The sequence below is a fragment of the Pinus tabuliformis genome, chromosome 4_1, assembly GCF_031772625.1.
Source record: "Pinus tabuliformis cultivar Carrire ecotype Pingquan chromosome 4_1, CPIR1, whole genome shotgun sequence".
In the NCBI taxonomy this organism is placed as follows: Eukaryota; Viridiplantae; Streptophyta; class Pinopsida; order Pinales; family Pinaceae; genus Pinus; species Pinus tabuliformis.
The window spans coordinates 653,211,746-653,225,863 of NC_142303.1; the positions used below are offsets into that span (position 1 = coordinate 653,211,746).

General features: G+C 37.9%; 1 protein-coding gene across 1 annotated transcript; it reads left to right on the forward strand.

The window, feature by feature from the left end:
- Positions 1 to 3,161: 3,161 nt before the first annotated feature.
- LOC149177762 (uncharacterized) lies at positions 3,162 to 3,596 on the forward strand. Its single transcript, XM_089421878.1, has one exon. The coding sequence runs from the start codon at positions 3,162 to 3,164 to the stop codon at positions 3,594 to 3,596; it is 435 nt and encodes a 144-aa protein (XP_089278004.1).
- The last annotated feature ends 10,522 nt before the right edge of the window (positions 3,597 to 14,118 follow it).

Genomic DNA, 14,118 nt, shown 5'->3' on the forward strand with positions numbered 1-14,118 from the left:
CTTGGTGCTCCATCCTCCAAGTGATTTATTTTATTAATTATTTAATAACACGTTTGATTTTCATATTACATATCACTTGGCTTTCCTCAACTTAGGTTTAGAATAGTTTAACCCACAAAGGAGGGTATCAAACCTAGCTTTCCTCAACTTAGGTTTACAAACTTTTAACACGCAAGGGAGGATATCACACCTAACTTTAACTTAGCTTAGGTTTACAATAATTTAGTACACAAGGGAGGGGTGTTACAGTATTCTATTTCTAGATTTATACTATTTTTTCATTTGGTTGTGATTTTTATATTTTCCTTTAACCAAAACATATGGTTTAAAATTGTATTTTCTAATAATGAAATTGAATTAGACATATAAAATGATTGGTGGGAAGAAATAATAAAATTCACCAAAGGTGCTCATAGAATCACACTTTCACCAGTTGAAGTTGGAGTTACACTTGATGCATCTATTCTTTCAACATTTTGTAGATATGACACCATTTTTCCTCCTAGTGTGAAAATCCTACATAGAAATTCTTACTGAGTTCTCTTTACTTTGCTCAATTTGTTGATACAACACCATTTTTCCACTCACTGTGAAAATCCTACATAAAAATTCTTACTCATTTCTCTTTACTTTGCTCATCTACTACTCATTTTACTAAAAAATAAAAATTTGTCCTCTTTTTTGAACTAGGAGGCTTTTATTTTGATGAGTTTGGGTTTGTGTGCTTTTAGGTTTCATGTAGACTTTGTTTTAATTTTTTTGAAGAAAGTGCCTAGAATTGTCAAAATCAATAGATAGTTCCTTCCTATTTTTGACATCCCAAAAATGTTTCCAAGGCAACTTCTTGGGTCTCAAAGTAATTCAAAGTGTATAAATGTGTTCTCTCTCACTGTAATCAATTGTTTTTTACATCCGAGATATGTTTCAAAGGTAGCCTCTTGGGTTAAGGATTCACAACTTGCAAGCTCATTTTAGATAGATGTTAATTTCCAATAAAATAGTATATAAACTTTTCAAGAAAAAAGAGGTAAAAAGTGGGGGTTAGTTTGAAGGAAGCTTGTAAACGAATATGGTGATTACTAGGACTCAATTTCCTTTTTTTTTTAAATAAATAATGGTTACTCAATATATTATACTTAATAATTGCAGTTTAAAGATGTCTAAGAACCTAGTCACCATCTTAACAATATTTCCTCCAAATGCACAACAACAAATAGGACCTCTTACAGACATTTTAAGTGCATTTTTAAGTATTAAAAAATAATGAAGTAGCACAAGGAAAAAGAAAAGTATCAAGAACCCTATTAGAATAATTATTATGAAAACATATTTCACAATGATTAAAATCTCATTATACCTCAACATTCTAAGAAGTACCAATAGGACCTCCGAGAGACCATTTAAGTGCAATTTTAAGTATTAAAAAATAATGAAGTAGCACAAGACAAAAGAAAAGTATCAAAAACCCTATTAGAAGCATTATTATGAAAAAATATTTCACAATAATGGAAATCTCATTATACCTCAACATGCTAAGAAGGACCATTTAGAACTGTCAAATTACTAGCATGTAGCCTTAGGCATAGATGAATTCTTGTGTTTCCTTCCATTTTGAGTCTTCTTCTTTCTTTGGTTGTTATTCAATGTTATGATTTTATTCCATGTTACTTTGATACACATTGGTTTTTTGTTTATATATAGGTTTAGTTGTTTATATATATGTACAATAATATATCTATGTTGATTTTGCTAAATTTTAGTGATAAACAGAAGGAAGGATTTGACCAGAGCTTGTTTTAAGACATTTAATTCTTATAAGTATTTTCTTTATGGGAATGTAGTAATGGAGGAAATGTATTAGGGACAACTCAATTGGTGATCAAAGAGATGTGAAATCGTACAAAGTAAGAGATCTAAGGTTTAATCCCCCAGTGATGATCATATATGCAAGGAGGAAGACATGTCACACACCCCTCGAGGAATAGTGGTAGCATCTAGAATCGACCTTGTGTCACGCAATTATGAGACTAACCTAGTTGCAATTCATTTGGGTTATAAAAAAAATAATGAAGGAAGAAAATGTAACATAATCATATAACATGATGTTAAGAGATCCATAATGTCCATATGTTATAAGTTTATTTTTTTTATTTTTTTAAATGTTTAGATACTATGCATTCAATATTCTTAATATTAGTGTATATCCCATGATCCAAAACAATGCTAACATATATATTGTCAAATGTTCACTTTATCTTTATATCCAATAGTATATATATTAGATTATGAAAATAATAACATAAAACATATTAATTAATTTACTTTTGATTTCTTGATAACATTCAATAGTTTTACTTTGTTCCTAATTGTTTCATGCAATTTCAAACCAAGTTTCAAGATTCAATATGTCATTTGTGTGTTATAGTCACTTTGGTTTTTTTCCTTATGATAAATATGTGAAATTATTCAACATAACTATGTTATTGAAGAGTATTTTTTTAATTAAACCTTTATTAATAAAAAGGTTAATTTTTTTCTGGAAATTTTTTGAGCTGAGCTACTACGAGAGCGCCTCAGCTCCCGCCCTACAATCCCCCGAGACCTGCATCTCACACACTGTGCAGATCGCGAGTGTGCCTGCCCTCATCCGCCCTAATCCTCACGGGCGTGTCCGCCTGGGGCTCCTTTACATCCTGCGGTCGGCCTTGTTCATGGAGGATTGAGCTGCTCCTGCTTGTTGACAGGCCTGTTCCCTAGGGTTTGCACCCATGGAGGTGCTGGGCACTCCACAGCCGTCTCTTCCATCTTCTCTCCCGCTGATCTCTTCAGCTGAGGCTTTCAAAAGGCTTTTGGCAGGGCTCCCAAAGAAGAAGATCTTTGAAGCTGCGAAATTTGTTAAAAAATTGGACAATATACCTGAGATCTCCCTCCCTCCTGAAACCCCGATTCAGGTGGCATTGTCCTTGTCCGAGTGAGCTCTCATCGGCCAGTTCACTAGACTATGGCCATCCCCCAAAACCACCGAAAGCTGGGTCAACAGAAACTGGGCGCCATTGATTAAAGAAAGTGTTACCTCATACTTTCTAGGGAGAGGATTCTTACTCTTTGAATTCACCTCAAAGGATGATAAAGATCTGATATTTTGAAACGACCCCTACTTCATGGGCCCTCAGGGTTTGTACCTGAATAAATGGACTCCGTACTTCGATCCAGCAGTAGATGTCCCCAAAGCAGTCCCGGTGTGGGTTAGGCTTCCAAATCTCCTAGTTCATTGTTGGAATCGGGATTCTTTGACGCACATTAGAAATGCCCTGGGGAAATTCATAGATCGAGCGAATAATAAGGATCAATACGATTGTGACAGGGTCTACGTAGAAGTAGATCTGGAAGTGGGGCTGCCAGAGGCCATAAAAATCAATGTTGGAAGTTGGACACATGTGCAGAAGCTCGACTATGAACAGCTTCCTTTCAAATGCCGGAAATGCCATGTTTATGGCCACTTCGCCAGAAGTTGCCCGACCAACAATGAAGTTGTGCAAGGGAAGGATGACGGCTGGAACCAAGTTAAACGATCCAAGACTTCTTTCAAGTCATAGAAATCGAGAGGCACCAATAGTAAATGTCCTCACCGGGCCTCTTCCCAGCAGATCCAAACCAAGCCTACTCCAGAAAACAAGTCCGATCCTCTTAGCTCATAGCCAGAGGACACACATGAAGTCGTGGTCCAAAAAGCAGTGTCTCCAGAAAAAGGTAATCCGCCTATTTCTTCCAAGGACACAAATGTTGCAGAAAGCTCAAAAGGAACCCCTGTCGAAGTTGAGGAAGAGGACCAAGACTCAGAAGAAATAGGTGACACCCAAACCTCTGTAAGGAGATCCACAAGAGGACGTAAAACAGATCGTGAGAAAAGAGAGGAAGAAACATACAAGGACAAGTTACAGGGTAGCCAACCAACCCTGGAGAGGTTGCTTGCTAAAAAGCCGAAGATGGCAAGAAATCAGCATCAAGGCTCCAAGGGAGCCCATCACCATAATACTAAATGATGAATATTGTCTCCTGGAACTGCAGAGGAATGGGGAGTAAAGCGAAAGAAGAAGCAACGAGAAGTCTTATTAAAAGAGAAGCCCCAGATATTCTTCTGATCCAGGAGACCAAAATGGAGGACAATGAGTTTCTCTAAACCAGTAAAAAAATCTGGAAGGGAAGTAGAGCCCAAGCAATTTCAGCACGAGGAGCTTCTGGGGGGCTGGGCTCTCTTTGGAATCCTCTCAAGTATAGGTTGGTCTCTGAGATCCAAAATACCGATTGGCTGTTCCTGAAGCTACAATCGGTGGATTTGAGGGAGACATTCTACCTTTTTAATGTCTACGTACCAGTAAATTTAGGGGAGAAAAGGGAGTGTTGGGACTCCATCAAACATCTGTTGGAGTCTGAGAACCTGGAAAACATCATTATTGTGGGCGATCTAAATCTCACTTTGTGCATGGAGGAAAAGCGAGGAGGCGCAATCGTAAGGGACCCAGCAAGGGAGTGGGTGGAGGATATCATGCAGGACTGGGATCTGCTCAATATTCCCACAGAAAATGGTAAGTACACCTGGTCCAATAAAAGAATAGGCCCTGGTCATATTGCTGCTAGACTTGATAGATGTTTGATGCAGAGTCTTTTCTTTTCTTGGGATTAGAATCCAGATTGCATATTCTCCCTTGCAGTGTTTCTGATCATAAGCCTATTATGCTTGAAATGTTGGCTCACAAGGTTCTTGGCCCCATACCTTTTAGATTCAACCCTTTGTGGGTCAAGGATATTGAGTTCCTGAATATGGTTCAGGACAGTTGGAAATTGCCAGTGAAGGGTTCTCCCTTCTTCATTTGGGAAGAAAAGCTTAGAAGACTGAAAATAGTTCTTAAATCATGGGCCAAAACTCTCCCCTCCCCTACTAATGAGAGAAAGCAAGCCCAGGACAGACTTACCCAGCATCATGCTCAAAGTGAGGATGCAGAAGTTACTAAAGAAGTGTTAGATAAGGAAGCCGAGCTACAGCAAACCTTCCACAGAGCCTGCCTTTTGGAGGAAGAGCACTGGAGACAAAAATCTAGGAGCTTATGGCTTAAAGCGGGAGATAGAAATTCCGCCTTCTTTCATAAATTGTTGGAAATAATACTGAGCGGGGGGGTGAATCAGTATTATCAAGTCAAATATTCCTTTTCCAAATCCAGATGATATACGCCACTTCAGTTAATTAAAACCGCGTAGATACGCAACTATGTAGAAGGAAACCCGTGTATACAATGGAAACTTATTATTTACTTTATCTTTCAGATGTTGTTTATTAATTTGTGTATCAGAATCAAATAACCAGTAACCAGAAACAGTAAAACAGAGCAGAGGAAAATCACACACAAGAACACAAGATATAACGTGGAAACCTAATGTGGGTGAAAACCACTTGCTGCAATTCGTCTCTATCTTCCTTTAATTAGAAACTTCCTTTGACAATGTACTGGTGTAGTCCTTTACTAGTACGCAGGCTGCAACCTGCAAAGAGCTACAACCCTCTCTCGTTCTCCAGCTTCTCCTAGAAGGGAGCTACAACCCCCTTAGCTCTTGTACTAGCCAAGATATTAGTACGTAGGTGCTGGCCTACTGAAGGCTACAACCTTCTCTTTCTTCCAGGGACCACGTTTCATAAATTTTTAGACTGGATCCATGAGCATCAATCAATCATCAAGTATATATGCATCAAACAATCTCCTTTTCCCAATTAGCACTGAATCAAGTAAACACTTCTCTGACAGTTATACCCAGAACACAATAACAGTAACCACACACCAAATTCTGAACCCAGAATACTGCAGCAATAAACAGAGGCAGCTAGATCATAATTTAAAGATATATGCTACTTCAACAACCTGAAACCTGCGTGCAGATCTATAAAGGATAATTCATTCTTTCAAATATTCAGACATCAATTAACCCAGATTGTCAGGTTTATAGATCAAGAATGCGCCTCGTATAACAGATCAAAATCATACAAAGATACTATTATTCAAGCTTAAAGATTATGACCCATCAATAGAACTTATCCTTCTTTATGCGCTAAGGTTCCTCCTTCATTCAGATCCAGATCTACACCATAACCCAATCACTAATATTTCAGATCTAGCACTTATTAGATATTCAATTCATTCGATGATGCTTTGCCAAATGATCTCCTTCCTGTTTTATAGTCTTAGGCCTTCCACAATACCATGGTCCAAAACCATAGGATCAAAAAACTGTTCGACTAATACCATGAACCAACCATGAAAGTGCGTGAGATCAACACTTTTGGATGCAATACCATGGACCAAAACCATAGGATCAAAAACTGTCAGACTAATACCATGAACCAACTATGAAAGTGCGTGAGATCAACACTTTTGGATGCAATACCACGAACCAAAACCATAGGATCAAAAACTGTCAGACTAATACCATGAACTAACCATGAAAGTGCGTGAACTTTTCTCTTGCATGAAGGGAACTTTTATCTGCATGAAAGTCCGTGAACTTTTCTCTATATGAAATAAACTTTTTTCTGCATAAAAGTGCGTGAACTTTTCTCTACATTAAATAAAATTTTCTCTGCATAAAAGTGCGTGAACTTTTCTCTACATGAAATAAACTTTTCTATGCATAAAAGTGCGTGAAATTTTCTCTACATGAAGGAAACTTTTCTTTGCATGAAAGTGCGTGAACTTTTCTCTACATGAAAGAAACTTTTATCTTCATGAAAGTGCGTGAACTTTGCTGCACTATAATTTATCATCTGAGATGACTGGGTTGCCATCAAGTACAACATATGTATCATAATGCCAACAATCTCCCCCTTTAGACTTGATGGCAATAACAACCAATCACTCTCCCCCTTTGACATCAAGGGAAAATGGCAAACCAAGATAATCTCTTTCCTAGAGAAACATTCTGTTGCCCATACTCTCCCTAAGTATCTGTTGAAATCTCTGAATGAGCTCCCCCTTTATATATGCCAAGGTGTACCACTCTGTCCATGCTTCCTCTGAGTACATGTTGAAGTCTCTGCTCTGCTGAAGTGTGTTGTTCATGCTCCCCCTGACTATAAGCAAGGTCTGCAAAAAGATGTTTTACAAGAAGAACATGACTCTATCATAAATGACCTTCCTATCACCAAGGACTCATACATACATCCATTTCCCAACCAAGTGGGGATACATCAAAAGTTTACACATGATAAAACAAGAACATTACATCTTCATCCCAGGCATAGTGGGGAAACCAAGATAGGCCGTTACATGACCTTGACACCATAAAAGAGATACATGACATAGAGACGAAATATCTAGAGAAAGACTTATGAAAGTCACCAATAACTGATAGCAGCAACATCTGACAATCACCATTCAGATCAGCAACCCTGATTTCCTTCTATTCTTCCTCTGCCTTTGTTCCACCTGAAACCAACAACAGTTGTGAACTAGAACCAAAAGCTTCTAAGATAATGCCAACAATGCATCATTAGAAGTTTATCTGCTCCCCCTGAAACTGTGCTAGATGGTCTCTGTTAGACTCATATCAGACTATCTTCAACCAGAGCCTGTCCCTACCAATATCCATCAAGCCTCCATATATGCAACTGTCTATGCACAAACCGGCGTATGTACGCGGATCCTCTTTAGACAAATCGCGTACACCCATTTTCTTAGACAAATTTTAACAGAAAGATGATGCATCAACTACTCCCAGCTTCTGTATGAGGTATTCAAATGTCTCCCTGGGCAGTGGTTTGGTGAGTATATCAGCAACTTGTTCCTTAGAGGAAACATATTCCAACTTGACCTTTTGTTCCAACACTTGTTCCTAGAGAAAGTGGTACTTGATCGGTATGTGCTTGGTCTTTGAATGCATGACTGGGTTCTTTGAAACGCTGATTGCACTTGTATTATCACATAAGATGGAGATAGGTGGTGTACAAGTGATTTGAAAATCCTGCAAGGTTTGCATCATCCAAAGGAGTTGAGTGCAACAAGATGCAACAGCCACATATTCCGCTTTAGCTGTAGATAAAGCAGTCGAACTTTGTTTCTTGCTGAACGAAGACACTAATCTGGAACCCATAAAGAATGCTCCACCACTTGTGCTCTTTCTGTCGTCCACACTTCCAGCCCAATCTGCATCTGTATAAGCATGTAGAGTGAGATCTATATCTCTAGGATACCATAAGCCACAGTTTTGAGTTCCTTGAAGATACTTGAAAATTCTCTTTACTGCCTGAAGATGGGTTTCTTTAGGATTTGCTTGAAATCTTCCAACTATTCCCACTGCATGCATGATGTCTGGTCGAGTACCTGTCAAATAAAGAAGACTTTCAATCATGGATCTATAGGTTGGTTGATGCACTGCTGCAGATTCATCATTTGCACTGAGGCTGCATCCTGTAACCATAGGGGTACACACTGGTTTTGAATCTTCCATGCCATATTTCTTCAAGATCTGCTTGAGATACTTGGTTTGAGACAAAAAGATACCGCCTTCATTTTGTTGGATTTGCAATCCAAGAAAATATTTCAGTTCTCCAAGAAAAGACATTTCGAATTCTTTCTGCATCACCATGGCAAAGCTTTGACTCATAGCTTCTTCATTGCTGCCAAAGATAATATCATCTACATACACAACAAGTATTAGCAATTTGTCATTTTCAATTTTTATAGAAAGATTGCTATATGTTGATCCTTTTGCAAAACCTTGTTGATGAAGATATTTGTCCAAACGGTAGTACCAAGCCCTTGGAGCCTGTTTGAGACCATAGAGAGCCTTTTTTTAGTCTGCATACAAGATTTGGATCATTCCCAAGAATGAAACCATCTGGTTGCTCAATGTACACTTCTTCTTCTAAGTCTCCATTCAGAAAGGCTGATTTCAAGTCCATTTGAAATACTTTGAACCTCTGAAAGCTTGAGAGAGCAAGGAACATTCAGATGGCCTCAAGTCTAGCAACAGAAGCAAAATTTTCCTCAAAGTCTATACCTTCTTGTTGAGCATACCCTTTACAAACAAGTCTGGCCTTGTTTCTAATCACTTCCCCATTTCCATTCAACTTGTTTTTAAAAATCCATTTTGTCCCTATGACATTCTTATCTTTTGGTCTAGGAACTAACTCCCAAGTGTTATTCTTTTCGATCTGCTCAAGTTCTTCATCCATTGCCTTGACCCAGCATTCATATTTGCATGCCTCTTTTACATTTTGTGGTTCAGTGGTGGAGAGCAATGCCAAATAGCTTGAGGCTTCTGCAATTGTTCTTCTTGTTTGTATACCTACCTCTTTCTGCCCCAAAATTTGAGATTCTAGATGATTCTTTTGAACGTACCTGGATGGAGTCTTCTATTAGATCCTTATCTATTCCTCTGGTGCCTCTTGAGGTTCTTCTTCATCATCAGTCTGATTTTAAGGGTAGTCTTCATCCTCTTCTATATTTTCATAATTTACTTGCCTAGGAATGTTTCCTTCTTCATCAATCACTACATCAATGCTGTCGACAATTCTTCCAAGTCTTTTATTGTAACACTTATATGCTTTGATGTGGGGAGAATAACCAAGGAGAATGCCTTCATATGCTCTAGGTTCAAGTTTTCCAAGTTGTTCATAATTGTTCTTAATATAGCATTTACTTCCAAAAATTTTGAAATTTTTTACTGAAGGAGTCTCACCATACCAGAGCTCATGAGGAATTTGAGTGTTGTTCACTCGAACATTTGTTTTGTTGAGAATAACAACCGCAGCAAATGCAGCTTCACCCCAGAAGGTTTTGCAGGAGTTCCAGAATCATCAAGCATAGCACGAGCCATTTGTTGAACCGTTATGTTCATCCTTTCCACCACTCCATTTTGTTGAGTCCTAGCTGTAGAGTATTCCCTTCTTATTCCATGTTCTTCACAGAAATCGAAAAATTCATTTGAGGTAAACTCCCCACCTCTGTTAGACCTGAGGCACTTAATTTTGTGATCTGATTCGTTTTCAGCCAAGGCTTTGAAAGATTTGAATTTTTCGAATGCTTCATCTTTGTGCTTCATAAGTCATATCCAAACCATCCTTGAGAAGTCGTCAATGAATAATATAAAGTATTCTTCTCCTCGAGGTGACCTTGTCCTAAATGGACCACATACATCTGTATGGACTAGTTCAAGAGGCCTGCTAGCTGATCCTTCCTTCTCAGGGAAGTTAGTTCTGGTTTGCCTACCAAACTGACATGGTTTGCATATTGTATTGTCTTGAATTCTGATCTCTGGAAGACCACGAATTGCCTGGTATTTGCATGCTTTCCTTATCTGTGAAAAACTTAGATGCCCCAACCTTCGCTGCCATAACCAGTGTTCATCCTTCTTGCTCAAATAGCATTGTTTTTGTCCTTATTCAAATATGTATAAATTATTTGGAGTTCTTATGCCTTTGATCACTGTTTTTCTTGTATCAAGATCACGAACACTACTTCCATTTGATCAAAATATTACTTCAGTTCCTTGATCGTACATCTAACTGAGACTCAGTAGATTATGCTTCAAGCCATCAACATACAAAACATTTCCAGCTTTGACCTTTTCTTTCAACTGAACAGTGCCTTTTCCTTTTATGACTGCAGGGGTATCATATCTAAAAGAAACTTTCTTTCCCTTTTCTAAAGCACTATATGATTGAAGTTTTTCTTTATCACCTATCATATGCTTCAAACTTCCACTGTCGATGTACCATTGATTTTCCTGTCCTTCTGCATAAAAAGCTATCCCACATCTTTCTGGTTGTGGTTCCTTCATTCTCCATGTTCTGGCACTTGAGGCTTATTCTTTCTGAGTTGTCTGCCGAAACCTGCTCCTGCATTCAGAATCTTCATGACCGAAGTTATTGCAAATAGAACATTCAATTTCATTTTCAAGGGCGGAAAAATTGTTATAGGTCCTTTTCGTGATCCCAGTCATAATTCTTTGTTTTTGAGCTTCTCTAGTCATGATTGTCTTATAGGCAACACATTGAGATGCTTTGTGGCCAAAGTTATGGCAAGAGAAACATTGGCCATTGAAGAAACTCCTGCGATTATCAAATTGACCGGCCAAATGATTGTAGTTTCTATTGTCATCCATTCTTGCGGCAAATTGAGAAGATTTTACCTATGGTTGGTTGTAGCTTTGGTTCATCCTTAAGGTAGATTGCCCCCGATTTACCTAGTAGTCTTTGTTTATTCTTGATGTAAATCGTCCCTGTTTTACCTGGTGATCTCCATTGGTCTTTTGTTCATTCCTCCTTGTTGCATCAAGATAACCTTTTGAGGTGGATGGTTTCTATGCTTGAGATGCGTCTTCATTATATCCTAGACCTGTCTTGATTAGTGGGGAACGCTGCACATTGATAATCTCATCTAGAGTTTCAAATCCTTTAACAAATCTAAGATTAAGAGCTTTAGTTTTCTCAATCTCTTTTCTAAGACCCACAATTTCACATTCCAATTTTTCATGATGTTTTTCCCTTTCAGCCAATTGACATTGCAGAGAATCAATAATCACATTTTTCTTTTCTAAACAAATTTTGATATTAGAAATATCTTCATAAAGACCATCTGCATCTATATCATCCATGTAATCATCATCTTCAAAAGCCATTAAAAGTTTATAATTATTACCTCGTTCATCTTCGTCACTATTTGATAGTCCATCACTGTCTTCATGAGTGTAGTAACTTTTCTTGGTTACATTATGTTTCTTGTTCCATTTAACAGGTTCCTTCCATTTGTCAATCTTCTCCTTATGAGGACACTTGGCAGCATAGTGACCGACTCTTCCACAAGGAAAGAATTTGAAAGGTAACTTACCACAGAATCTTCCAACACCCCGTTGAAGGTTTTTGACAAAATTTGATTCTTCCTCTTCTTCTGACACATGTCTTGACTCATAGTAGTCTCCTTTGCCTGAGGCCTTAAAGACAGCTTCTCTTCTGTCTAATGGTCCTCCTTTCCTCATTTCATAAGCAGTTAGAATCCCATGCAGTTGTGACATGTTAAGGTTTCGTAGATTCTCTTTTTCTTCTATTGCAGAAACTTTAGATTCAAACCTAGGGGACAAAGATCTTAGAACTTTTTCAACCACAACAACCTCTTTTATTTCTTCACCCAAGTTTTTCATACAATTAACAATCTCATCTACACGAAGGAAATAGTTAGCCACACTTTCATCGCTGTGCATTCTAAGATTTTCATACTGAATTCTGAGGGTTTGAAGTTTTGCTCGTTTTACCTGTTCATCTCCTTCATAGCTTAAAACAATCTTGTCCCATATTTCTTTTGCGGATTTATACTGCATAACCTTGACGAATTCTGATTGAGATAGACATCCTAATAAGGTATTGACTGCCTTTGCATTTGTTTCATATTTCTTCTTCTCAGCCGGATCTGTAGGAGTTGCTGATGGAAAAGAGTAACCTGTATCTATGATATCCCAGACTTCTGTACCAAGATATTAAGGATAGGCAGTAACTCTTACCTTCCAATATACGAAGTTTGTCCCACCAAAAATCGGTGGCCTAATAGATGCTTCTTTCTCGTAGTTTCTCATGATGATGGATCTTCCTCCAAGCGATCAAGCTTCTTCAGAAGGACCTGCTGTGATACCAATTGTTGGAAATAATACTGAGAGGGGGGGTGAATCAGTATTATCAAGTCAAATATTCCTTTTCCAAATCCAGATGATATACGCTACTTCAGTTAATTAAAACCGCGTATATACGCAACTATGTATAAGGAAACCCCCATATACAATGCAAACTTATTATTTACTTTGTCTTTCAGATGTTGATTATTAATCTGTGTATCAGAATCAAATAACCAGAAACAGTAAAACAGAGCAGAGGAAAATCACAAACAAGAACACAAGATATAAGGTGTAAACCCAATGTGGGTGAAAACCACCTGCTGCAATTAGAAACTTCCTTGTAAAATGTACTAGTGCAGTCCTTTACCAGTATGCAGGCTGCAACCTGCAGAGAGCTACAACCCTCTCTCGTTCTCCAGATTCTCCTAGAAGGGAGCTACAACCCCCTTAGCTCTTATACTAGCCAAGATATTAATACGTAGGTGCTAGCCTACTGAAGGCTACAACCTTCTCTTTCTTCCAGGGACCACGTTTCATAGATTTTCAGACTGGATCCATGAACATCAATCAATCATCAAGTATATCTGCATCAAACAATCTCATTTTCCCAATTAGCACTGAATCAAGTAAACACTTCTCTGACAGTTGTACCCAGAACATAATAACGGTAACCACACACCAAATTCTGAACCCAGAATACTGCAGCAATAAACAGAGGTAGCTAGATCATAATTTAAATATATACGCTACATCAACAACCTGAAACCTGCGTGCAGATCTATAAAGGATAATTCATTCTTTCAAATATTCAGACACTAATTAACCCAGATTGTCAGATTTATAGATCAAGCATGCACCTCATATAACATATCAAAATCATACAAAGATACTATTATTCAAGCTTAAAGATTATGACCCATCAATAGAACTTATCCTTCTTTATGTGCTAAGGTTCCTCCTTCATTCATATCCAGATCTACACCATAACCCAATCACTAATATTTCAGATCTAGCACTTATTAGATATTCAATTCATTCGATGATGCTTTGCCAAATGATCTCCTTCCTGTTTTATAGTCTTAGGCCTTCCACAATACCATGTTCCAAAACCATAGGATCAAAAACCTGTTGGACTAATACCATGAACCAATCATGAAAGTGTGTGATATCAACACTTTTGGATGCAATACCACGGACCAAAACAATAGGATCAAAAATTGTCGGACTAATACCATGAACCAACCATGAAAGTGCGTGAGATCAACACTTTTGGATGCAATACCACGGACCAAAACCATAGGATCAAAAACTGTCGGACTAATACCATGAAATAACCATGAAATTGTGTGAATTTTTCTCTTGCATGAAGGGAACTTTTCTCTGCATGAAAGTGTGTGAACTTTTCTCTACATGAAATAAACTTTTCTCTGCATAAAAGTGCGTGAACGTTTCTCTACATGAAATAAA

Excerpts from the sequence above, each read along its gene's own strand:
- LOC149177762 (XM_089421878.1), top strand. The coding sequence starts at position 3,162 with ATGGGCCCTCAGGGTTTGTACCTGAATAAATGGACTCCGTACTTCGAT.